Source organism: Falco naumanni, chromosome 18 (assembly GCF_017639655.2).
Source record: "Falco naumanni isolate bFalNau1 chromosome 18, bFalNau1.pat, whole genome shotgun sequence".
Lineage (NCBI taxonomy): Eukaryota > Metazoa > Chordata > Aves > Falconiformes > Falconidae > Falco > Falco naumanni.
The window spans coordinates 509,684-533,900 of record NC_054071.1 but is presented as its reverse complement, the minus strand read 5'-3'; the positions used below and the strand labels follow the sequence as shown (position 1 = coordinate 533,900).

The 24,217-nt window shown below is 66.7% G+C and overlaps 3 protein-coding genes across 6 annotated transcripts; 2 read left to right on the top strand and 1 right to left on the bottom strand.

Moving 5' to 3' along the window:
- The first annotated feature begins 333 nt into the window (after nt 1-333).
- Nucleotides 334-10,453, top strand: PPP1R9B (protein phosphatase 1 regulatory subunit 9B). Its single transcript, XM_040617558.1, has 10 exons — nt 334-1,637; nt 4,857-4,989; nt 5,114-5,234; nt 5,415-5,519; nt 5,948-6,083; nt 6,232-6,384; nt 6,475-6,528; nt 7,178-7,407; nt 7,916-8,012; nt 9,323-10,453. Exons 1-10 carry the CDS (start codon nt 348-350, stop codon nt 9,374-9,376), a joined length of 2,373 nt encoding a protein of 790 aa, XP_040473492.1. The 5' UTR covers nt 334-347; the 3' UTR covers nt 9,377-10,453.
- Nucleotides 10,454-11,828: 1,375 nt separating this feature from the next.
- SAMD14 (sterile alpha motif domain containing 14) lies at nt 11,829-17,370 on the top strand. Its single transcript, XM_040617563.1, has 10 exons — nt 11,829-11,980; nt 12,939-12,990; nt 14,205-14,341; nt 14,615-14,714; nt 14,810-14,897; nt 15,192-15,266; nt 15,342-15,498; nt 15,942-16,055; nt 16,143-16,298; nt 16,742-17,370. Exons 2-10 carry the CDS (start codon nt 12,951-12,953, stop codon nt 16,895-16,897), a joined length of 1,023 nt encoding a protein of 340 aa, XP_040473497.1. The 5' UTR covers nt 11,829-11,980; nt 12,939-12,950; the 3' UTR covers nt 16,898-17,370.
- Nucleotides 17,371-17,667: 297 nt separating this feature from the next.
- On the bottom strand, nt 17,668-24,066 carry PDK2 (pyruvate dehydrogenase kinase 2). 4 transcript variants are annotated; one of them, XM_040617671.1, is made up of 12 exons: nt 23,876-23,992; nt 23,554-23,610; nt 22,263-22,404; nt 21,082-21,153; nt 20,609-20,793; nt 20,052-20,141; nt 19,679-19,756; nt 19,500-19,576; nt 19,322-19,420; nt 19,101-19,208; nt 18,509-18,622; nt 17,668-18,423 (listed from the first exon to the last, which is right to left on the bottom strand). In XM_040617671.1, the coding sequence occupies exons 2-12, from the start codon at nt 23,567-23,569 to the stop codon at nt 18,283-18,285; spliced, it is 1,122 nt and encodes a 373-aa protein (XP_040473605.1). In that variant the 5' UTR covers nt 23,570-23,610; nt 23,876-23,992; the 3' UTR covers nt 17,668-18,282. The 4 variants fall into 4 exon arrangements, with proteins under 4 accessions (XP_040473605.1, XP_040473602.1, XP_040473606.1 ...); XM_040617668.1 differs by lacking the exon at nt 23,554-23,610 and having other exon boundaries at nt 23,876-24,064; XM_040617672.1 differs by lacking the exon at nt 23,876-23,992 and having other exon boundaries at nt 23,501-23,610.
- Between the last annotated feature and the right edge of the window lie 151 nt (nt 24,067-24,217).

The window sequence follows — 24,217 nt, the reverse complement described above, 5'->3', positions numbered from 1 at the left end:
CGGCGAGCGGGGCCGGGGTCCCGGCGGTGGCGGCGGCGGCGCCGCTAAGACCCAGAGGGCGCTGCGGGCAGCGGGGCGGGCGGATCGCAGCCGCCGCGGCTCCATCGCCGCCACAGAGAAAGGGGAAGCGGAGGGGAAGGGAGGAGGGAGGCAGGGCCGGGCCGGAGGGCCCCCCCGGGATGGACATGGCCTGACCGGGCCCCGCAGCCCCCCGCGGGCCGGTGCAGGTGTGCGGCGGCCCCCCCGCGGCGCCCCCTCCCCACGCCGCGGCAGGCGGCGAGGGGCCGCGGCGGGCGGGGGGAGCGGCGCTGGCGGCGGCGGGCGATGCGGCGCGGCCCGGGGCCGGCATGCTGAGGACGGAGGCAGGCGGCGGGGCGGCCGCCGGCGGGGGGGCTCCCTCCGGCGGGGCGGCGGGCGGCGGGGGGCTGCGGAGCGCGTCCCCCCACCGCAATGCCTACGAGGCCACCATCCAGGCCCTGGCGCCCACAAAGGAGGCTGACGGAGAAGACGGCAAGAAGAGCCGGGGTAAGAAGTATGGCTCCAACGTCCATCGCATCAAGAACATGTTCCTGCAGATGGGGACGGCGCCCGGCCCCGAGGGCGCCTGCGACCTGGCCAAGGCCAAGGAGAAGCCCGTCCGCCTCTCCTTGCCCCGCGCCGGCAGCCTCAGCGAGAGCATGGACCAGGGCAGCCTCCTCAAGCTGGGCACCAGTGTCTCGGAGAGGGTCAGCCGCTTCGACTCCAAGCCCGACAAGCCCTTCTCCAAGCTGCAGGAGACCCGCAAGATCTTCGAGAGGAGCCCGCAGGAGAAGGCCACCACCACCAAGCTCTTGCTGCGCAAGGAACGAGCTGGCTTCCAGGACCGTAAGCTGGACGTGGTGGTGAGGTTCAACGGCAGCACCGAGTCCTTGGACAAGCTAGACACCGAAGCCGTCTCGCCCACCGTCAGCCAGCTCAGCGCTGTCTTCGAGAAGGCCGACCTCCGAAACAACCTGCACAAGGCACCCGGGCGAGCAGGAGGACCGCTCAATGCCAAGGTGGTGGGCAAGCGACCCCGCGTCTTCTTGCCAAGCCCCGAGGCCGGGCGGCTGGGTGATGGCCACGCTGCCCTGGCCCGCAGCCGGCCGCCGGAGGAGGAGAAGGCGGTGGGGAAGAGCGGCCGGCCGGCGGAGAAGGAGACGGCTGCCCCACGGGTGCAGGAGGTCTGCAAGATCAAGCCGGTGGAGGTGGAGGAGAGCGGCGAGGCTGAGGAGGAGGAGGAGGAGGCGACGGTGGCAGGCGAACCAGTGCCTGCACCCCAGCCGGCTAAGGGGGCCGAGGGTCAGGTGCCCACCGCTCCCCGGCTGGAAGGGGGCTTGGGGGCAGCTGCAGGCGAGGAGGGCGTCAAGGGCGAGCGGGCGGAGGAGGGCGATACCTACGAGGAGGCCAAGAAGGAGGACTTCTCTGAGGCGGACCTGGTGGACATAAGTGCCTACAGTGGGCTCGGGGAGGACTCGGGGGGCAGTGGGCTGGAGGAGGAGGAGGAGGCTGAAGGGCTGTACGAGCCCGAGTCAGGCTGTGTGGAGATCCCTGGGCTGTCCGAGGAAGAGGAGCCTGTCCCCAACCGCAAGATCCAGTTCAGCACAGCCCCCATCCAGGTGAGACTGCCTGGGGATGGAGGGGCAGCTGCGGAGGGGGGGCAGCCTGGGGTGGGCGGCAGCTGGGGAGGGGGGGTACCCCAGGGTGGGTGGATGACCCCTGGAGGGGACTGGTGCCAGGGACAGGGATGTGGGGTGGGGGTCTGTGCTCCCCCCCCCAGCCACAGGGCCTGGCATCCCGCTTGGCCGTACTCTTGTGCTGGGGGAATGAGGGCGGCCACCCAGGCCTGACGAGCTGGCTAAGGAAGGCCCCTGCCCTGGCGTGGCACAGCACCCCCACCAGCGAGGGGTCCCCCCGGGGCCGGTGTGATGGGGAGGGGTGGTGCTGGCACTCACTGGAGTGGGCCATGCGCAGCACCCGCTGCCAACCCACTGCCGTGCCTGGGACGGGCCAAGACCCACCCCATATTTTGGGTGGGGATGCCCGAAATATCTGGGTGCAGGGTGCTGGGTGCCGTGGCTGCACCGCCACCCTCTGCCCGTGGTCCCCTGTGGTCCCTCGGTGCTGGGGATCCTCCCAAACCGCGGGTCCCCGGGGATGAGGTGGCAGTGGAGGGGCTTTTGCCCCTGCCCATGGGCCCAGCCCAGCGCCCAGGACTCTTTCGGGAAGTGGAGGAAGGGGAAGTGTCTTGGCGGCATGGCCGGGCGGGGGTAGCATCGCCCGTCTCCCCCGTTCCCTGGCTGGTTTTGGGGTCCCCATCTGGGATGCTCCCGTGGCGATGGGGTGGGAAGGGGCCGTGCAGCTATTTCGGGGTGTTCTCTCCTGCTTGTATCCCCCCAACCGGAGAAGCAGCGATTGCTTTGTGCCGGAGCTGGGTTATTTTTAGAGCTCGGCCTATATTCTGGCTCTGAGTCAGAGCGGGTGGGTGGCCCCACCTGGGATGGGGGGACGGGGACCACCGTGGCCCGGGCAGGGGACAGCAGTGGCAGTGTGCTGGGTGGCTGCATGCTGGGGGGGGGACTTGGTCCTATGGGAGCCTGCCAGGCCAGCCCTGGGGAGGGTGTCCTCTCCATGGATGGGCAGCTGGGCTTTTTGGGGTGCCCTGTTCGCCCCAGCACAGCCTTTAGCCTCTTGCTTTTGCCCACATTCCGCTTCGGGGTGATGGTTGGGGTCCCACATGAGACGGTGGGGAGGGAACCGGAGCGTCTGAGCACTCCAGCTTCCCCCTTGGGTGCACGGGTGATGCTGAGCCCCGCAAACCTGCTGTAGCGGTTAGGGCCAGGAGCACTGGGGACCCCCACCCAGCCCCAGCGCGGGCCCCAAGGTGGGCGCCCTGCACCCTGAGGTGGGGCACACATGCTGCCCCTTCCCCTGGGCTTGTGCTGGCTCCGGCTGCTTCCCCCTTGGAACCTCCTCCAGGCCCCTGGCGCATCCCACCCCCCCCAGACCTGGAGACAGGGGTGGGGGGCACAGCAGGATGAGCCAGGATGTGTGCCTGCAGCTGTGGGCTCAGGTGCCTGCAGCACCCCGGGGACCGTGTGTGGACGGGGTACGAAGGCATGTCCCCTGCCCTGCTCACCCCCAGCACTCCTGGGAGCCCCCCGGGTGGATCCTGCCCATCTGTGAATGTCACCGGGCTTTGTGCGATGGCCCTTGACACTCATCCCTTGTACCCTTTGTTGCGAGGCTTTCACGCTGTGGTCTTGTCCCTAATCCACTCGCCCGGCGGCATCACCAAGCTGGGGCCCCTCTGGAGACATCTGCCAGGCTCTGTGCCCGGCCAGCCTGTCCCCATCTGGAGGGCTGCTGGCAACCCCCCAGGGTGCGGGGAAAAGGCAGCCCCCCAGGGTGCGGGGACAAGGCACCCCACTCCTGGCTCTGGGCTGGGGACATTGTCCGACCTCAGTGCCTGGCACAAGGGCACCCAGCCCAAGGGTGAGTGTGGGGTTGCCCCCAGCCCCTCCTGAGCTGCTAACTCCTGTGGACCAGGTGTGGGAGGGTTTAGGGGTGCCCCATGATGGGGGTCAGTGTCCCCCGGGATTTAACACATTAGAGGACCATACGTGTGTGGTCCCGACTTCCTTTGCCTTCCGTCGCCCCGCTCTGGCTCGATGCCCCGTGCTGGGTTCCGTCCCTGGCCTCGGATGGGGCTGCCACGAGGCCTCGGCAGTCCCAGACGTCCCCATCCCTGCTCCCTTGGGACTGAAGGTGGCTGGGGACCTCAATGTCCCCAGACCCAGAGGACAGGGGCAGCCCCAGCCCCAAGGCTGACCCCTCCTCAGTGCCCAAGCACCCTGCAAGTGAAGCCTGATGGGGAACAGTGGGCCTGGGAGGGACAGAGACCTGGGCACAGGGGTGGCCCATGGACCCCCGAGGCCTGCAGAGTCCCTGGTGCTCCCTGTGCCCAGGCATCCCTCCAGGCGAGCACAGGGAGGTGGAAGCTGAACCTGCCAGGTGGAAAATGAGGGGAATAAACCAACCCCCACACCTAGGGTGGGATTTACCTCTCCCAGGGACAATGGTGGGTTGGGGTCCCTGGGCTTCAGGCTGGCAGCTCAGGCTTGGATGGAGGTATCCAGGCAGGGGTAAGGTGCAGGGAAGGGCAGAGGTGAGGCTGTCCTGAGATCAGGGCCCTTCCCTGCTCCCGTGGGGCCGTTTGGACCATGAGAAGGTGGTGGGCTGAGAGCTGAGAAGCCCCTGACTAGGGAAGGAGAGGGGAGGAGCAGGGGAACAAGCCAGTTCTGCACACACCAAACTGTGTCACAGAGCAGCCAGTGCTTGCACACACCATCCATCCATCCATCCATCCATCCATCCATCCATCCATCCACCCATCCTTCAATTCATCCATCCCTCCATCCTTCGATCCATCCATCCTTCCATCCATCCATCCTTCCATCCATCCAGCTATCCATCTATCCGTCCATCCAGCCATTCATCCCTCAGTCCATCTGTTCATCCCTCAGTACATCCATTCATCCATCCATCCATATATCCATCATCCACCTGTCCTTCCAACAGTGGGCAGGGCACGGCACCATCACTGCTGCCAGGGCCACCCCCAAACCATCTGAGTTTCCTCACACTCCCCCTCACTCTTGGGGGGGGGGATTCTCCAGTATCTCACAGGCTCAGTAATGCCCCCCATGCCCCTTCCCAGGGCTCCCCCCACCCCGGGATGCCCCCTCGGCCACAGGTGCTGCCGGTGCTGTGGGTGGCTGCGGTGCTTGTCTGCCCCATCCCGGTGCCTCGCTGAGCAGCTCCCTCCGCCCCGGCAGGTCTTCAGCACTTACTCCAACGAAGACTACGACCGCCGCAACGAAGATGTCGACCCCATGGCCGCGTCGGCCGAGTACGAGCTGGAGAAGAGAGTGGAGCGGCTTGACCTCTTCCCTGTGGAGCTGGAGAAAGGTGGGTCCTCACCCTGTCCCGCGCCCCAGCGCCCCTGCGGCACCTTGGGGACGGGTTGGAGGTGACTCCATTGATGTTGGGTGGCTGCTGCACCCTGCCAGGACACAGCTGTCTGTCTCTGCAGACTCCGAAGGGCTGGGGATCAGTATCATTGGCATGGGCGCAGGGGCCGACATGGGCCTGGAGAAGCTGGGCATCTTCGTCAAGACGGTGACGGAGGGTGGGGCGGCCCACCGGGATGGCAGGTAAGGGCTGCCTGGCCCCAAACACCCACCACGGTCCCCACTGCCACATGCCTGTGGGCTTGGCTGGTGATGGAGAAGCTGGTGTGGGAGCAGGCAGATGTGCCAGATGTTCCCTGGGGTGGGAGATGTTGGGGAGGTGGGCAAGGGGTGGGCCCGTTGCGATGGTCTCCTTGTCCCCAGGATCCAGGTGAACGATCTCATTGTGGAGGTGGACGGCACCAGCCTGGTAGGGGTGACGCAGAGCTTCGCCGCCTCCGTCCTCAGGAACACCAAGGGCCGTGTCCGGTAGGGCCCAGGGCTGGGGTGTTTGGGGGGCCGGGGGACCCCCCTGTGCACCCTGCCCCATGGCCTGTCCCCAGAGCACCCCAGCTCCCAGGCTGGGCTGTCCCCCTGCCCCGAAATACCTCTGTCCCTCCAGTCCCCATGCCCACTGTCTGCCCTGTGCCGCCCTAGTGCTCTCTGCCCCCCCCACATCATCCCAGCATCCCCTCAGCGCCCCAACTCATCCAGAGGCCTCATAATTCCCCCCCTGGGATTTCCCCCCAGGAACACTGCCTGTCCCAGCAGGGATGTCCCCTGGTTGTGCCACCTGGGCGTCCCCTGGCTGAGCCTTCCCACTGTCTCCTGGATGTGCCACCTGGGTGTCCCCGATTTGGGCCCCCCCCCCGTGGTCAGAGCCCCCCACCCCCGGCTGAGCCCTGCTGTCCCCACAGGTTCCTCATTGGGCGGGAGAAGCCAGGGGAGCAGAGTGAGGTGGCGCAGCTGATCCAGCAGACGCTGGAGCAGGAGCGGTGGCAGCGGGAGATGATCGAGCAGCGCTACACCCAGTACACTGAGGATGACGAGGAGGTGAGTGGGACAGCACCCACCCAGGAGGGGACAGATGTGGTTCCCCCACCCCATATGGGGCTGGTGATTCAGTTTCCTCAGGTGGGATGGGTTTGGGGTGTCAGGCTGGGGACCACCATGTGCCAACGCTAGTCCATGTCCTCTGCAGACGGGCGAGTACGCTACAGATGAGGAGGAGGAGATGAGCCCCATGTTCCCCAGCGGGGAGATGGCCATTGAGGTGTTTGAGCTGGCCGAGAACGAGGACACACTCTCCCCTGTGGAGATGGACCCTGAAAAGCTGGTGCACAAGTTCAAGGAGGTGAGGAGGGGACGGGGGCTGCCAGGGGAGCGTGTCCACACGTGGCAGCGTGTCCGCGTGCCCCATTTGAACACCTGGCTTCTCTTGCAGCTCCAGATCAAGCATGCCGTCACCGAGGCCGAGATCCAGCAGCTGAAGAGGAAGGTGAGTGGGTGCCCTGGCTCCCTGCGGGCAGACGGGACCCCCTTCCATCTCCCTGGCCCCCCCTGGGTCTCCATCTCCCCGATCCCCTCTTGCCTCCCCACATCTTCCCCAGCCCTCTCACCGTGCCGTGCTGTGCTATGCCGTGTCATGCCTGGCCATGCCGTGCCGTGCCGTGCCATGCCATGCCGTGCCGTGCCGTGCCGTGCCGTGCCGTGCTGTGCCATGTCATGCCTGGCCATGCCATGCCGTGCCGTGCCATGCTGTGCCATGCCGTGCCGTGCCATGCCATGCCGTGCCATGCCGTGCCGTGCCGTGCCGTGCCATGTCATGCCGGGCCATGCCATGCCGTGCCGTGCTGTGCTATGCCATGTCATGCCTGGCCATGCCATGCCGTGCCGTGCTGTGCTATGCCGTGTCATGCCTGGCCATGCCGTGCCGTGCCGTGCCATGCCGTGCCATGCCGTGCCGTGCCGTGCTGTGCCATGTCATGCCTGGCCATGCCGTGCCATGCCGTGCCGTGCTGTGCTATGCCGTGTCATGCCTGGCCATGCTGTGCTGTGCCATGCCGTGCCGTGCCGTGCCGTGCTGTGCCATGTCATGCCTGCTCCCTGGCCATGCCATGCCATGCCCTGACCCTGCTGTCCCCCAGCTGCACTGCCTGGAGCAGGAGAAGGCGCGCTGGCGGGCTGAGAAGGCCCAGCTGGAGCAGAGCGTGGAGGAGAACAAGGAGCGGATGGAGAAGCTGGAGGGGTACTGGATGGAGGCGCAGAACCTCTGCCAGGCTGTGGATGAGCACCTCAAGGAGACCCAGGCCCAGTACCAGACCCTGGAGCGCAAGTACAGCAAGGCCAAGAGGCTCATCAAGGAGTACCAGCAAAAGTGAGGGCAGCACTGGGCCCTGGGCACCGATCCTCCCTGGGCGCAGAGCATCCCCCTGGGCATGGACCCTTCCCTGGGCACTGACCATGCCCTTGGCATGGACCCACTCGTGGGGCACTGACCCCTTCATGGGCGCCCTTTGCCCTTGAGCATGGCCCATCCCTTGGGCGTGAACCGTTCCCCAGGCACAGACCATCCTCTGGGCAGAAACCCATCCCTGAAAGCACCAAACCCTCCCTGGGCACCCTCCGTCCCGCGGGCAGGGATCTTCCCCTTGACATGGACCCATCCCTGGGGCACCAGCTCCTTCGTCCCTGGGCATCCCGCATCCGTGGGCATGGACCATCCCCTGGGCAGGGACCGTCCCCTGGGAGATCCCCGGGCTCCACCACCCCACTGAGCACGGTCCCTCCCTGTCACCCGGGGTCCCCCCTGACCTGCCCCACCTCCCGAGGGTCTCCCCGGTGCTGGGTGTGGGTGACGTGCACCCATGTGCTGGCCCCCACAGGGAGATAGAGTTCCTGAAGAAGGAGACGGCGCAGCGGCGGGTGCTGGAGGAGTCGGAGCTGGCGCACAAGGAGGAGATGGAGAAGCTGCAGGAGAAGGTGGGCACTGGGCGCCGGGACGCGGGCTGCCCCTGAGCCCCCCGGGCACGGCCGGCCCCAGCCTCGGCCCCGCCACCCAGCCCGCTCCACCAGCCGCTCCTGCCACGCCGCCGTCGCGGCCCATGGGCTCCTGTCGCCGCTGGATCCCAGGATGGATCACAGCAGATCTGCTCAGGCACCGGCTCCTGCCAGCCACTGGATCCCACGCCGGGTGGTAGCGGAGTTGCATGGGGCGCTGGCTCCCCTCCGGACTGAGCTCCGGCTGCTGGATCCCATGCCGGATTGCGGTGGATCTGCTTTGGGTGCCGGCTCCCACCGGATTGTGCTCCTGCCACTGTGCCCTGCACTGGATCGCAGTGGATCTGATCGGGTGCTGGCGAACGCCCGATCCTCCTCCTGGCACTGGATCCCACACTGGATTGCAGTGGATCTGCCTAGGGTTTGGGTTGCAGTGGATCCTGCTTCAGGGTCTGACATCCCATAATGGATCAAAAGAGATCTTGGGCACTGGATCCCAGGCTGCTTGTGCGGGATCATGCAGTGGTTCCTGGTAGATCTGCACAAGGCACGGTCACACTTGATCCTCTGGATCCCATGCTGGTCATGTTGGATCCCACAACAGATCGCACTGGATTCCATGCTAGCTACACTGGATCCCCCCCAGCGTGTGGGACCAGAGCTGTGCTGGGTCATAGCAGATCCTCTGCGGGGTTGGTGGATCCCCCAGGATCCCGCAGCACCTGCCGTGAGGGGCAGCGGGGGGCCAGCACCTGCCCAGCTGGGGGGCACCAGGGTGCAGGCGGGCAGCAGGGAGGTCCCCTGGCCCCCAGCAGAGCCCCCCAGTCTGCCCACCCCTGTGCCCTCCTCCTGTCACCCCCAAAGCATCCCCCGATGTCCCACAGAGACTCACCCCCAGCCTGCCAACAGCCCCCCTGCCCGCCCCTGTGCCCCCAGCCCTGTGCCCCCCCAGCCCCTCCCCGGCCCTCCAGCACCCTGTCTGTGCTGGCCCCCTGCCTGTCATCCCCCCTTTATCCCCCCAGCCCTTCGTCTCTGCCCACCCCAGCTCCCCTGTGTCCTGACCCCCTTGTCCTGTGCGCCCCCCAAGTCCAGTGGCCCCCCCGTGTCCCCCCCCATGTCCCCATCCCTATGCCCTCATCCTGTCCCCCCCCGGCCACATGTTCATGCCCATGTCTCTGCCCACACCCGTGTCTCCGTGTCCCCGTGTCTGTTTCCCCTCCACCCCGGCCCTGTGCCGCCCCCCGCCCCCCGTCCCCCCCGCTGAGACCTCTCTCCCCTTTGCTGTTTTTCAGATCTCCGAACTGGAGGCCAAGCTGCAGACTTTGAAAAATTCCAACCCGACTTAAACCACCCTCAAACCACAGCGATTTGGGGGGGGCTTCTCCCCCAGCCCTGTCCCCGTTCCCTCCCCCCTTCCCACCAGGGAGGAGCCAAGACCCCCGCCAAAGCCCCCTGGTGCCCCCCACTCCCCCCTGGGGGCACAGACAGCAAAGGGGGGAGCAGGGCACGTCTTGGGGGGGGTGGGGGTGGTGTCCGGGGGGGGTGGGGTGGTGCGGACACCCCGCGTTCATGTCTGTGTCCAGTGTGAGTCTCGTGGTGACGTGATGGACCAATTGGGGCGGGGGGCATGCCCCCCCCCCCGGCCTCCCCCTTCCCTTCAACTTGACCCCCTCTTCCCCCCCGGACACAGAGCTGGCACCCCGGAGAGCTGGCACCCCGGTTGGACGCTGTTGGGGGGGGGAGGGCAGACAGAACTGCCCCCCCAACATGTGAGCCATACTGGGCAGCGAAGCGGGGGTATGCTGGAAGCGCCCCCCCCCCCTCCCCCCCCCTCACCCCCCCCCTCACCCCAGCTCTTCCTCTTGGGACTCACCTGGAGCACCGGCTGGGAAGGGGCTGGTTGCCTTTGCCCCCCCGCCCCTGCGGACTTACCCCGGTCCCACAGCGAGGTGCCCCCCTCGGGTTCTGTGCCTGGGACACCACGGACCTTCGCCATGGAGGGGGGGACCCAAGGTGCCCCCCCACCCCACCCCCCCCCACCAGTGCCACCACCACCGGGCCAGAAGGATCCCCTCAGCCTTTGCCAACCTCTGCAGTGGGCATGGGGGTGACACCAGCCCCTCCGCGACCCCCCCGGGGATCTGGGGGCTTCCTGGTACCCCACTGCAGGGGCACGGCTGGGGGGGTTGCCCCCAGGGCCCCCTAGCACCTGCCACCACCCTCCCCAAGCCCAGGGCTTTCGCCTTCCCTGGGGGCGGGGGGAATAATGCACAGGGGTCCTCCTCCAGGGTGGGGGCGATGCTCTTACCCCCCCCAACTGTAAATACCTCCCCCCAATAAATCACAGTATTTCTCTGGGGCTGGGACGCACCCCCCCACTGGCCAACCCCAGCTGGGTAGGGGGGTCCCAGCCCCTCGGCCCAGGGGGAATCCCTTTATTTTCGTTTCTATTTTGCCCCCTCGCCCCTCCCCCCCAAAGTACCGAGTCTCCGACAGTAACTGGATGTGGGGGCAACTGGGAGCCAGAGCTGGTTATACTGGGAGGGGGAGGAGGAGGGCACGGGCACGTGGGAGGGATGGGGTAGGGGTGGGTGTCCGACTGGATTGGAGCCACTTGGGGGGGGGGGGGGGAAGTATTTAAGTGGGGGGCGGGGAGGAAGAGCCCCGGGGGGGTGCTGGGGTTATTTAATCTCACACGTATACCTGTGGGTGTATATACTATATATATATGTACGTATGTATGTACTGGTCCTCGTTTTGTAATGCAGCGTCCATGCATCCCGCCAGCCCCATAAACGGCCTCAGCGTCGCCCACGCCTCCTTGTCCCAGGCGGGGGCAAACTGGGGGGCACTGGGGGGACTGGAAGGGGTTGGGGGCACTGGGAGGGGTTGGAGGCACTGGGAAGGGTTGGGGGCACAGGGAGGACTGGGGGGTATGGGGAAGGATGGGGGGCATTGAGAAGACTGGGAAGGACTAGGGGGCACAGGGAAGGATGGGGAGGACTGGGGGCTACTGGGAAGGATTGGGGGCACTAGGAAGGATTGTGAGGCACTGGGAGGACAGGGAAGGACTAGGGGGCATAGGGAAAGATGGGGGGCACTGGAAGGACTGGGAAGAACTAGGGGGCATGGGGAAGGATGGGGGGGCACTGGGAGGACTGGGAAGGACTAAGGGACATGGGGAAGGATGGGGGGCACTGGGAGGACTGGGAAGGACTAAGGGACATGGGGAAGGATGGGGGCCACTGAGAGGACTGGGAAGGACTAGAGGGAACAGGGAAGGATGGGGAGGACTGGGGTACTGGGAAGCACTGGGGTTCACCGGGAAGGATTTGGGGGCACTGGAAGGACGGGAAAGGACTAAGGAGCATGGGGAAGGATGGGGGGCACTGGGAGGACTGGGAAGGACTAGGGGGCATGGGGAAGGATGGGGGGTACTGGGAAGGATTGGGGGGGTACTGGGAAGGATTAGGAGGCATTGGGAGGACTGGGAAGGACTAGGGGACACGGGGAAGGATGGGGGCACTGGGAGGACTGGGAGGCACTGGGAAGGATGGGGGGTACCGGGGGGCACTGGGAGGCCAGTGTATCCATGGTGGCAGGGGAGGGCCGGGGGAGGCGGGGTGCGTGTGTGTCCCCGTGCCCGTGCCCTGGCCCCGCCCGCAGGCGCTGTCCCTTCAGCACCGCCGCCCGCGCCGCGCACCGGGGCCGGGCCGGGCCGAGCCGGGCCGGGCCGGGCAGGGCGGGGCGGTTGATCCCGGCCCCCCCCCCCGCTCCCGGCCGCTTCCGGGTTCCTGTCCCCCCCCGCGGCCCCCGGCCCGGCGGGGCGGCCCGGCTCCGCAGCGCCCTCCGCTCGGCTCGGCTCGGCCCGGCCCGGCTGCCCGGCGCTTCCCCGGCGCCCTCGGCCCGGCCCGGCGGCGGGAGGTGCCCAGGATGCCCGAGGAGCGCGGGTGAGTGGGGGAGGGGGACGAGGGACCTGGGCGTAACCCCCGGTACAGCCCCATCCACCGGACAGCGACCCCGGTACAGCCCCACCCCCGGTACATCATCCCCGGTACAGTCCTACCCCCGGTGCAGCCCCATCCCCCGGTACAGCATCCACGGTACAGCCCCATCCCCCGGTACGGCCCCATCCCCGGGTACAGCATCCCCGGTACGGCCCCACCCCCGGTACAGCATCCCCGGTACGGCCCCACCCCCGGTGCAGCATCCCCGGTACGGCCCCAGCCCCGATACAGCATCCCGGTACCGCCCCAGCCCCGGTACAGCAGCCCCGGTAGGGCCCCATCTCCGGTACAGCATCCCGGTACACCACCACCCCGCGACGGTACTGTCCCCTGCCGGTAACGTACCCGCTCCCGGCACTGCCCCCAGCCCCCCCCCCAGCCCAGCCCCCCTTCCCAGCCCCACACGACCGCGCTGGCCCGGCTCCCTGGGGGGAGGGAGGGGCTGGGGGGGAGCTGGGCTCGGATCTGCCCCCCCTCGCCCTGCCAGCCCCCACCAGACTGCCAAGGCATGAGGTCCCCCCCACACACACACCCCGGAGAGACCCCCGAACACCAGGGATTTGGGGGGAAGGGAGAGAGATTTAACCCCTTCCCAGCTGCCCTGCAAAGAGCATCCCCACACCCACCGCCCCCAGCCTGCTCTTGCCCCACCTGCCCCCGGGGGGGCTGCCCTCCACGAGCGGGGGACGGTGTGTGCTGCGTCCTGCTCCCCCCCCAGTCCCTGCCCCCCAGCGCTGTGAGGCTGTGCGAATGGGGACACCAGGAGGGGGACACCCCCTTCCCACCCCTACGCACAGAGCGTCTGAGTGCACAGGGGTCTTAGTTCCCTCCTCGACTCCCCCTCACCCCCCTCCCCTCGGCATGGGGTGCCCCCCTCCCTGACTGTCGCCTCTGTCCCCAGCTCTGTCCCACCATGTCTGTCTCCAAACTGCAGGACGTGGATGAGGTTTTCGGTGAGTCCCCAGGGGCCCGTGGGGTGCAGAATCACCCATGGGTGCTGCCCCCACGGGTCCCCACCCACCCCAAGTGTCCTTCTGCCTGCCACTGCGAGGGAGGGGGACCCCAGAGCTGGGCCTGAGGACAACACGTACTTGGAGACAGGCATGGGGCATGCAGTCACCTGCGGAGGGACACGTGTGGGGCAGGGGACACACATGGGGCAGGGGACACACATGTGGCACAGATACACACGTGTGGGCTTAGGGACGTGCATGGGGCAGGGGGACATGGGGACACAGGGACACATGGGGCACACAAGGATGTGGGTGTGGGCACAGTGATGTGCACAGGGTGACACAGACATGGGGAGACAGCAGGGGACACTGCCCAGAGCTGCTCCTCGGGCTGGCGTTAGGGTGCAGGAGGCTGTGACAGGGCAGGAACATCAGGGACATCCCAGTGAGACTCTGGACAAAGCTTTCTTCCTCCCGGGTGCCAGGGACACTCTGTCCTTGGGGACACCCCACTGCTCCTCTCCCTGTGCCAGGGCATCTCTTTGAACACTTCTCTCTGTCCCTCTGTCCTATGTCCCCTGTCCCACCCCACCGGGGTGCCCCATCCATCCATCCATCCACATCCCCCACTGGGATCCCCCACCCATCCTTTGATTCTCCTACCTTGTCCCTGTGCCCTGCTGTCCCTCTGTCCCCTCTCCGCTGGGCTGGCCTTCTCTGACTGTCTGTCCACGTCTCCCTGCAATGCTCTCCCATCCCCTTCTCCCTGCCCTACCCGGCCATCTGTCCTTCCATCCCTGTCTTCACTCATCCATGTCCCTCCATCTCTGGCCTTATCCCTCCCTCCCTGTCCCTGTCCATCCTCTGCCCTCTCCCTTACCTGTCTGTTCATCCATCCATCCACCATCTTCCCTCTCCCTACCTCTCCACCTGTCCACCCCTCCCTCCCCACCTCCTCATCCCTACCCATCTGTCTGTCCATCACCTTTTCCTAACCTGTCCATCTGTCCACCCATCCTTCCAACCGTCCTTCCCTCGTAACGCCTTGTCCCTACCTCTCCATTTGCCTGTCCTCCTCCTTCTCCCCATCACCATCCCTCCCTCCCTCCATCCACCTCTTCCCTCCCCCCCCCCGTCCGTCTGTCTCTCTCTCTCTTTCTCTCTCTCTGCCCCGGTCTCTCTTTCACCCCCAGATTTTACCGCTGTGGTTCCAGAGACGCCGCGCTTGGACAGCAGCCTGCAGAAGGCCCGCGCGCGGCTCCTGGCCAAGGGCCGCCGGCACCGGCCATCCCGCTCCCGCCTGCGAGACAGTGCCAGCTCCACCGAGGGCGACGAGGGGCCCGAGGCAGCGGTGAGCCCAGGGGGCACCAAGGACCCAAGGGCAGGGTTGTGGGGGGATGCCTTGGCTGGGAGTAGGGAGGGGATGGGGGACACCCCCCCTCCCCCAATGCCGTGTGCCCCCCAGGGAGCCAAGGGTGATGGCAGCCCCCGGCCCCCTCGCCCTTCTCCCATGGTGCTGACTTCTCCTTCGAGGTGGGGGCAGTGTGGTGGGTGCTGAGGGACCCCCCAGCCTCCTCGCCCCCCCCTCAGCTGCTACCAGCCCCTCACCAATGCCTCGTCCCAGGAGGGGCTGGCGGGCACCCCCTTGCCCCAGCCCTGCCACAGCTCCGACAGCTCGCCCGGCTTCGCCCGCCGCGACGCCCGGCCCCAGCGGCACAGCGAAGGTGAGTTCCCCAGACCCCCCCCAGCTGGGGGGCATGTGGGGACCCTGGCACCCATGTGGGAGGCAGTGGGTGATGCTCCCGTCCTCCTCCTGCAGACGACAGTCGGGACATGAGCCCCCCTGAGCCGGCCAGCCCCACTGTGGGGCTCGATAAGAAAACGCGGAGGAAGTTCTTGGATTTGGGGTGAGACCTGGCCCTGGGCGGATGGAGAGAGGGAGGGACACAAGAAAGGATGGAGAAGGGATAGAGATGCAGGGCTGGAGAAGGGATGGAAAGATGCAGGAATAGATGGAGAGATGCCTGGAAGGACATGGATGCCTGGAAGGAAAGATGGAGGGGTGCCCAGAGGGAGGAGGATCCTCTGAAGGTGATGGAATGGTCTCCGAGGATGCATGGGGGTGGGGACCTGGGAGCCGTGGGGGCAGCACAGCCATTGGGGCACCTCACTCCCTGCCAACCTGGCTCTCTCCCACCCAGGGTGACCCTGCGCCGGGCATCCTCCAGCAAAAGCCGAAAGGAGAAGGGCAGCAACCGCCTGTCCATGGGCAGCAGGTGAGAGCCCCCTCTCCGGGGCAGGGGGTGCTTCCTGGGGACGGCCCCCGCGCCCTAACACAGCTCTGTCCCCAGGGAGGTGGTGGAGGGTCCCAGCCGCCCCTCAGGGTCACCCTTCCTGCCCTTCTCCTGGTTCTCGGACAGCGCGAGGGGCTCAGCCTCCCCCGGCTCCGCATCACCCACCGGCTCCCCCCGGCATGAGGGGCTCAGCCCTGCCAAATCTGCCTCCCAGGTCAGTGCCCAGGAATGGGGGGCTCCTGGCCCTGTAGGGTGGGTGGGCATAGGGGAGGGTATGGGAGCCCTATAGGGCCAGGGAGCTGTAGAGAAGGAGGTTGGTGCTCCTGTGAGTTAGGAGCTATAGGAGAAGAGGTTACAGTCAGCTATAGGAACTGGGGACAAAGCCCCATAGGGTCAAGATAGCTATAGGGGAAAGGTATCAAAGCTTTACGGTCAAGATAGCTACGAGGGGAGCTCAAAGCCCCAGAGGAACCCTCTCCCCATAGGGAGAGGGTTCAAAGACCACTAGGATCAAGGTGGCTTTAGGGGGGATCAAAGCCCCACGCAGTCTGGGAGCGCTATAGGGAGCCAGAGCCCTTTGCGGGGGGGTGCTGGGGGGCTGCAGGCTGCTCTGGGGCAGCGGGGCCAGCCCTGCCCTCGCCCCTCCTGCTGCCCCAGGACTCGACGCTGAGTGAGGACTCCCCACCGCCCAGCGCCAGCCCACGCCTGCCTGGCCCCCCCCCCACCAAGTGCTCCTACCCCTACCACACCCTGTCACAGTCCTCGGACGAGGTGAGCCTGCGCTGGGGGTGCGAGGCCGGGGTCCCTCCCCACAGGTGCCATGGGGATCCCCCGGTAACACCCAGCCCCTGTGCCCAGTTCCTGGATGAGCCCCCCGGTGCGGCCGCAGGCTGGACGTGCCAGCAGGTGGGACAGTGGCTGGAGAGCCTCAACCTGGAGCAGTATGTGGAGGAGTTCTCGGCCCATGGTGTCGATGGTCCACGGCTCCTGCACCTCGATGGTGCCAAGCTCAAGGTATGGGGCTGGGGGAGCCTCTTCTGCTGGGGTGCAGGGGGTTCCAGGTACCCCAGCAACCTGAATTATAGGGTAAGGAGTTCAAGGTATCCCCAGTGGGCAGGAGGTCTGTCTGGGATTCTAGGCAGAGTTCTAGATACCCCAACGGGCTCATCACAGGGTACCTAAAATCTCTTGTCCTAACTGGCTGCTCCGCGGGGCAGGAGGTGGGGGGAGGTTCCGGGTATCCCAACAGACAAGTCAAGGAGTCAGGACGTTCCAGGTACCCCAAGGGGCTGGTGCACAGGGGACATAAGGTACCTCAGCAGGATGATCCTGAGGACGGGCAATGCGGGGGGCTCCAGGTACCCCAAGGGGCTGGTCCGTAGGGCAGGGGGGTGTTGGCACCCCATGGCCACGGGGGAGGTCATGTCGCCCCACTGCCAGCGCCACTGTGCCGGCAGGCGCTGGGCGTGGGCAGCTCGCAGGACCGCGCAGTGCTGAAGCGGAAGCTCAAGGAGCTGAGCCTGGCTGTGGAGAAGGAGCGCAAGGCCCAGGAGAAGGCGGAGAAGCAGCGGGAGAAGCAGAAGAAGAGGGACCAGGAGCAACGGCGGAGCTAAGGGGGGACCAGGAGCATCCCTGCACCCCATCCCCACCCACAGCCCCCGGGATGCCCTGGGGACACCCAGCTCCGGCACGGCCGCTGTGGCCACACGGCCGCTGTGACCGAGGGACAGCGATGCCAGGCTGAGACAGGCACGACTGCCCCCTCTGCACCCCATGGGCACAGTCCGGGCCCCTCACAGGCCCCTTTTCTGGATGCAAAAGGCACATTGGACCCCCCTCCCGCCCGGTCCCATCACCCCCAACCCGAGGGGTCCGGAGGGGTCACAGCCACCCCTCTCACCCCGGCCCCCAGCATGGTGTGGCACCAGCTGAGGACAGTGCATGGCCTGACCCCCTCCAGATGTGCACACCCCCCAGGTTGGGGTGTGGGAAGTGAACGCAGAAACCCACCCCCCCCCACCCGCGAATATGGCACCCCGGAGGACACCCCAGGAAATAAAAGGGTACTGAGGGCCAGTGCAAACCAGTGCGACCAGTGCGAGCCTGACTGGGATGGGGCTAGGGAACAAGACGGGGTGGGGGGATCTCAGTGCCAGGCTGGGGGGGACAGAGCACGGCTCCTCCTCCAGGACCAGTGTCCCCAAGTGCCACCCTGTGACTGTGCCCAGGGGGGTGCAACACAGCAGCCTCCTCACCAGCCTGGGTGGCCCCAGGGTGGGTAAACTGAGGCATGCGGGGGGGCAGTGACCCAGCTGGGGGGTGTGTGTGCAAAGGAGGGGTGGTTCCTGGGACCTCAAAACACCACACCAGGAGCTCAGTCAACATCCAATTTACTGACAGCGGGGGCGGGGGGGAAGGGTATCTGGGGGGGGCAGGGGGAAGCTCCCGAGCATGTGTGGGGAACCCACCCCAAGGAGAGCACAGGGGTGCGGAGCGGCGGCGCACACGGATGAGAACAGCTCAGTAGTGCAATACCAGGGACGGCACAGGGAGCTGGGGAGGAGGGGCTCAAGCCTGGTCCCCCAACCCTGTCAGGGCTGGAGGGGCAGAGAAGTGCTACTGGTCATACTGGGGAAGGACCAGTCCCTCGCTGTTCCTGGGGTACCCCTAGTGTGCACCTCCTGGGGTCGGTGCCAAGGTGGCGGGGGGGGGGGGGCAACAGGGGCTCTACCCTCTCCATGCTGCTTCAATGCCACCCCCAGCTACGTACCTAAGTGCCACCAAGGCAGGGGGGTGCTGGGACCCCCCATCCCACTGGAACCCCACCCCACGTTTCACATGCTTCCCAGCAAGTCCTAACAACCGCGGTGGAGGCGGGAGGCAGAACCAGGATGCTAAAACACCACACTGGCATCAAACGCCACCCCGGGGTGATGGGGAACGCCTGGGGTGAGGGCTATCTACAGCCTGAGCGGGCAGCGAGCCCCCGGGGGGGACCCTAGGGGACACGGTAAGTGGAGGTGTTCTTGGGCTCGGTGCTGGGGACGCACCAGTCCCCTGCCTCCTGGCTGGCCTGGTAGTGCCGCCACGCTGACTTGTTGTAAACCGGCAATCGCTCCACCGAGTCCGTGGACAGGGCCTGCGGGAGACACAGGGGGCTGGGGAGGGCCCTGTCCCCCCGGGCAGAGGCTCTGCAGACCCCGGGTGCCGGGGGAAAGACCCACCTTTAGGTAGATGACAGCGTCGGTGCCGAAGCCCTCCATGGAGAAGAGCTGCAGGTCCCCCTGGAAGTACTTGGCGTAGAGGCGAGAGATGGGCAAGCCATAGCCAAACCCGGCCTGGCAGGGAGGAGGAGGTGGTGTACGGGGGTCCCTGGTGCTGGGGTCGGTACCCCTAGGGGACCCCAAGCCTCCCTATGTCACCCCAAGCAGCACCAGTGCACCCACGAGTGTCCACGTGCCACCTCCAGGCACCCTCAGTGGTCACCACGCCACTTTCAAACCACCCCATGCACACACCCAAATGTCCCCCTGCCACCCCAAAGCGTCACCAGGTCACACCCAAGCACACCAAAGTGTCCCCACGCCACTTGCAAAACATCCCCATACCACCCCCAGGCACCCCAAAATGTCCCCAAGCCAAGCCCAAACACCCCCATGACACCCCAGGCGCCCCAAGCCACCCTGATGGCTACTGTGCCACCCTCCAGCACTCCTAATGTCCCCACAGCGCAGACGTCCCCACACCACCCCCAGCCACAGACCTGCACCCCATTCCCTGTCCCCCAGGGCCGTGCAGGGCCCCCATGGCACCTACCAGGGGGGCCCCCCCGGTGCCCGGCTGTGGGGTGGGAGCGGTGGAGTACATGTAGCTGAAGAGGCGCTCGATCTTCCGCAGGGGGACACCCATGCCCCGGTCACTCATCTGCAAGACATGCTGGGGGGGTCACAACCCCGCTCCTGGCTCCCCCCGCAACTAAGTGTTCCACGGACCGGGCTCGGGACCCTCTGGGATGGAGCCGGTGGCCCCTTATGCACCTTGATGGAGAGGTCCTCCTGGCCCAGGGCCACCATCACCTTGATGGCCGGCAGCCGCGGGCTGTTCTCATGGCTCTCCACGGTGGCTCGCATGGCGTTCTGCGGGCACAGGGTCAGCTGTGGTTCAGGGGACGCCCCACAACCTCCCTCCTACCCCCCTCGATGGGGCCGGGGTTACCTTGAAGAGCTCAAAGAGCATGTGGTAGAGATGCGAGGGGACGTAGACGATGTTGATGGGCTGCTGGGCGTTGCTCGCTGCAGGGAGGAGAGCAGCTGTCAGCATCGTTGTCCTCCCCAGCCCCAAATGAGCCACCCGAGAATCCCCTGCAGCAGGGACATCCCCCAGCCCGGCCTCACCATTCACCTCCTCGATCTCCAGGTCAGGCGAGGACATGTAGTACTTGTCACACAGGAGCTTAGCCATGTTGTAGGCATCTGGGAGGGGGAGGCAGAGAGGTCAGCACCCCCAGCACGAAGGCAGGAGAAGTCTTTGGGGCCCTCTCCCTCCCAAGTATTTTCCATCCCTACAGAACCAGGAAGTTTTTGGGGTCTTCTGGGGTAACCCCAAAGCACAGGGGACTGTTGACACCTTGGCTGAGGTCCACCCAAACTTGTGACACAAATGGCTTCCAAACAGGTGGATCCCAGGGCAAGGGGAAGATCAGGGGGACCCTCAACTCCCCCAGTTCATGCCCCCCGTGGGAGTGGGAGCCCCCTGGTCCCCACAGACCTCTCACCACGTTGGCCACGCTGCAGTGGGGGTCAATGCTCCCAATGTGCTTGGGGTGCGCAGGGTTGGTGCTGCCATCGAAGAGCAGAGCTGGAGAGGGGACAAGGAGAACAGCAGGCAGTGGGGACCCCGTCTCAGCTCCAGAGACACCTGGGGCCACCCCACAGCCCCACAGCCCAGGATGTGCCCAGCCACCCCTGAGGAGTGAAGGGGACATATGGGGATGGGTGGGGACATGGGGGACAGGGACACGTGTAGAGCAGGACGGGGAACATCTCAGGGTAGGGAGGTGCCTGGGAGAGGCAGGGCAGAGGGAAAGCCTAAGGCTGGGGGGGATACACAGGGTTAGTGTGTCTTGGGGCGGGGGGAGCACAGGGCTGGGACAAGCCATGGGGCTGGGGGACACTCAGGGCAGGGGCAGGATCCCTGGGGCTGGGGGGGATGCCCGGGACTAACAGGGGTGCTCAGGTTGGGACACTTGGGGGAGGGGGATGCCTGGGGCAGTGAGGGATCCCCGGGGGACCCCCAGGGCAGTCGGGGACCCCTGGGCCGCTCACTGTGCTGGTTGATGAGCATGCGGATGGAGATGCGGCTCAGGTAGAAGCGGTCGAGGAAGTACTGGATGTTCTGGTTGGAGACGGGGTCATCTCCATAGGCCTCCTTGTACTCGATGACCCCCTGAGCCATGGTGGGCACCACGTCGTTGTGCCGGTTGCGGATGGTGACCAGGGCGTCTGTGAACCTGGTAAGGGGAATGGGATGGAGCTGGGGGACACCTGGTCCGGGCAGAGCCTCGATCCAGTCCAGCTCTCCCCAGGAGCTGGTGGCACTGGGGAAACCCAGAGCAGTCTGCTGGTACCTCGCTCAGGGCTTGGTATAGTGGGGGCAGTTTGGGGACCATATAGATAGGGTGCAGGGTGCCAGGGCCCCTCGGTGACGCCAGCTCTCGCTGCTGTGGGTCTGGGAGGAGGGGACACCCCAGGACCGGAGACAAGAGGGGTCAAAGACACGCTGTCACCTGCCAACTTACTGTCCCAGGGTGGCCTGGTCCTCGGGGTCCCTGTCGAGGAACGCCATGATGTCCAGCAGGCTCTGGACGTACCTGGGGAAGGAGCTGGTTACTCCCCACCCAGTGCCCCTAAAGCCAAAGAACACCCCAGGCACCCCACAGCAGGGGGGCACAGGGTGCCCTGGGGTGCTGCTCCACGCAGGGAGAGGGGCTCAGCACCCCCTCAACCAGGACCACCCCCCAAAAGCTGCTGCCCCATGAAACCACCCCGTGCTTGGCAGGGGGTCCAAGCTTATCCTGCCCCCATGGTGGCCTCTGGGGACACTTGGAGATGCAGGCCCTCCGATGGGGTGAGGGGCATGAGGGTCCCTGCAAGCCGGGGTCCCTGCAGGAGCATGGCATGGCTGGACTCTGCTGCCAGGCAGTGCTGGCAGGGACTGAGGACACTGCACAAACAACTCGTCACGTGGTGGCACTAGGAGAAGGTTCACGATGCCAGAGCTGGCATGGGGACACGGTACTTAATGGGACACCCAGACACCACCCACCCCCAAGGACATGGACCCCCCCCAGCCATTGGAGCTGGCTCAGCCCTTTCAGGCTGGGGCAGGACGTAAGGCGGCACCAGTGACCGCAATGGCTGGGGACACCCCACTGGTATGGGGGTGTCACCAAAGGGCCTGCAGCCTTTGTCACCCAAGGGCATGGCATGGCACCAGCTGCCAGCCACCTGTCCCTGTCCCTCTTCCAGACCAGCTGGGGAGGACAGTCGGTGGCAGCAGCGGGACGTGCAGTGGTGGTGGGACCTGTGGTGGCAGTGGGATCCCCTGCCGTGATGGCAGTGGCAGTTGTGATAGTAATGGGAGCCATACAGGTGACAGCGGTGGGACCCACGGTGGCACTCAGGCAGGTGACAGCGGTGGGACCCCTCTGGGTGACAATGGTGGGACCTGGGGCAGTGGGACCCCTGGCAGCAGGACTTGCACAAGTGCCAGCAGTGGCACCCCCATGAGCAACAACAGTGGGACCTGTGGTGGCAGCGGAATCCACGCAAGTACCAGTGGGGGGGACCCCCAGCAGCAGGACCCGTGGTGGCAGCAGGACCTATACAGATGGTGGTGGCGGCACCTCCACACCCGACATGGTGTGGGGCTGGGTGGTCCCGGAGGCAGCAGTGGCCCCCCCAGCCCCCCCCATCTCACCAGCTCTGCACCAGCTGGACGGAGGGAGTGCGCAGGACGCGGTCCGGCAGCAGGTTGATCTCCTTCATGATGTTGGAGAGGCGGACGGGCAGCTCCTGCCGCAGGAAGGCAAAGGAGGTCTTCTCACAGGCATTGCTGGAGCCTGGGGGGGGGACACACGGGCTGAGCCCCAGCTCAACACCCCCAGCCCCAGGGCTGGCTGCACCGCTGCTTCTCTGGGGGAGGGGACGGCTGGCAGGGCAGGGGCAGAGGAGGCAGAAGCAGGTCCCTGCCCCTGGCTGGAGGAGGACCCCGAGGGGCACGGCGCAGCCTGCTGGGGAGGGTGGCCTAGGTGGCCAGTACAGCCCAGTACAGCTCAGACTGGGGCTGGAAGCCCCCCTGCGGGTGATTCTGAGCAGAGAAGTACTCGGGCCACCATCAGTGCTGGGGACACCCAAACCAGCCTGGTGGCACCGGGCTGCTGAGAGCCTCTGCCACGGGGACACGCCGAAGTGTCCCAAAGATGTGGGTGTCCCCAACCAGGGGCTGGCACCCAGCGAGGCTGGGGAGGGGGGGGGGGGGGGAACAAAACCGTCCCCAAGGCCCTAGAGGGGCACAACCCCAGGGACAAGGGACACTGGCGGAGCTGTACGTGAGGAGGACTTGAGGAGGGATCCCAGCGCTGGTGGGATGGGGCAGAAGCTGGGGGGGACCGGGCAGGGGCCAAGGACCCCCGGGTGCAGCCGCCAGCCTTGGCTGGGACAAGCACAGAGGGGGACGCAGGTAAACATGGTGCTGACACTGAAACTGCCGGGGAAGGGGGGGCAGGAGGCGCCCAGGACCGGTGACAGCGGTGGGCGGGGGCAGCTCCCCCTCCCTGGGGTCTTTCCTCGAGGTCTTTGCTTAGCGGGGGGCCTGTGTCACCCACCCTGGAGGTGCTGGGGGGCCAAGCAGGTATTTACCAGGGCGGGAGGGGGATGACTGGGGGTGTGCAAGGGGCACCTGGCCAGGGGTCCCACACGCAGGGTTATCGAGCTGGCGGGGTCAGGAGTTACCCCGTACGGGGGCAGTTACCGGGGACTCACCCGGAGGGGCACGGCCGGGGGGGGGGGGGGGCACCCACCCAGCCATCCCCCAGGGGGGTGTCTTCCCAGGTTGTTACTTGCCCGCCGGGGGTAGCACCCCCCGGGGGTCGTTACGGGCGACCTCCTGCTCCGGCAGGTGCCCCCCAGGAGACCAGTTCCCAGCCCGTTATTTACCCGGTAGCGGATGTTCCCCGGCCAGGGCAGGGGCGGCGAGGAGAAATATTTACCCGGGCTGGGGGGCATCTGGGGGGTAACATCGCCCCCGAAACACGATCACCGGGTACCTGGGGGGGAGGGGGGGGGGGGGTTACAGCCACCCAGGCCCAGACACCCACCGGGGCGGGTCCCTCCCCAGGGGCAGCGCCCGCAGCCCCCCTCCCCCCCCCGAGTATTTATCTCCCTGCGGGGCTGCACGGCGGCCCCTCCCGGAGCGCCGCCCCCAGCCCGGCCGTGCCCCGCGGGGCGGGGGTATTTACTGGGGCCAGGTGTACGTCAGGGGGCGTCTCCCTCCCGGAGACACCCACCGGCGGGGGGGGGGTGGGTATTTACCGAAGTCCAGGAACTGCTTCATGGAGAGCGGCGACGGCGAGAACTTGCTGAAGTGCTCGATGTAGGTGGGCACGCCGGCCAGCGCCGCGCGCTTCCCCAGCCACCGCAGCAGCCGCATGGCGACCCCGGCCCGGCCCCGGCCCCGGCGCGCCGCGCGCAAACAACCCGCCCCGCTGCCAATCACCGCCCGCTGGCTCCGCCCCCGCTCGGCCACGCCCCCAGCTGTAACCCCGCCTGGCCCGGAGCTACCCGCCCCCCCGCTTGACTCCTCGCTGCCCGGGGGAGCTCCGGGGTCTGCTGAGCCCAGCCCGGCCCCCTATCACCCCACCGTAAGCCCCCTCT

Bases quoted from the DNA above. Each gene is read 5' to 3' on its own strand.
- PPP1R9B (XM_040617558.1), top strand. From the start codon at position 348: ATGCTGAGGACGGAGGCAGGCGGCGGGGCGGCCGCCGGCGGGGGGGCT. The intron at 6,084-6,231 runs GTGAGTGGGACA...TGTCCTCTGCAG, and splicing joins ACACTGAGGATGACGAGGAG to ACGGGCGAGTACGCTACAGA. The intron at 8,013-9,322 runs GTGGGCACTGGG...GCTGTTTTTCAG, and splicing joins TGGAGAAGCTGCAGGAGAAG to ATCTCCGAACTGGAGGCCAA.
- PDK2 (XM_040617668.1), bottom strand. From the start codon at position 23,993: ATGCGGCTGCTGCGGTGGCTGGGGAAGCGCGCGGCGCTGGCCGGCGTG. The intron at 20,142-20,608 runs GTGAGCGGCCCA...TCCCCTCTCCAG, and splicing joins CATGCTCATCAACCAGCACA to CTCTGCTCTTCGATGGCAGC. The intron at 19,421-19,499 runs GTAACCCCGGCC...CTGTGCCCGCAG, and splicing joins TGCTCTTTGAGCTCTTCAAG to AACGCCATGCGAGCCACCGT.
- SAMD14 (XM_040617563.1), top strand. From the start codon at position 12,951: ATGTCTGTCTCCAAACTGCAGGACGTGGATGAGGTTTTCG. The intron at 15,267-15,341 runs GTGAGAGCCCCC...CTCTGTCCCCAG, and splicing joins CGCCTGTCCATGGGCAGCAG to GGAGGTGGTGGAGGGTCCCA. The intron at 16,299-16,741 runs GTATGGGGCTGG...CTGTGCCGGCAG, and splicing joins TCGATGGTGCCAAGCTCAAG to GCGCTGGGCGTGGGCAGCTC.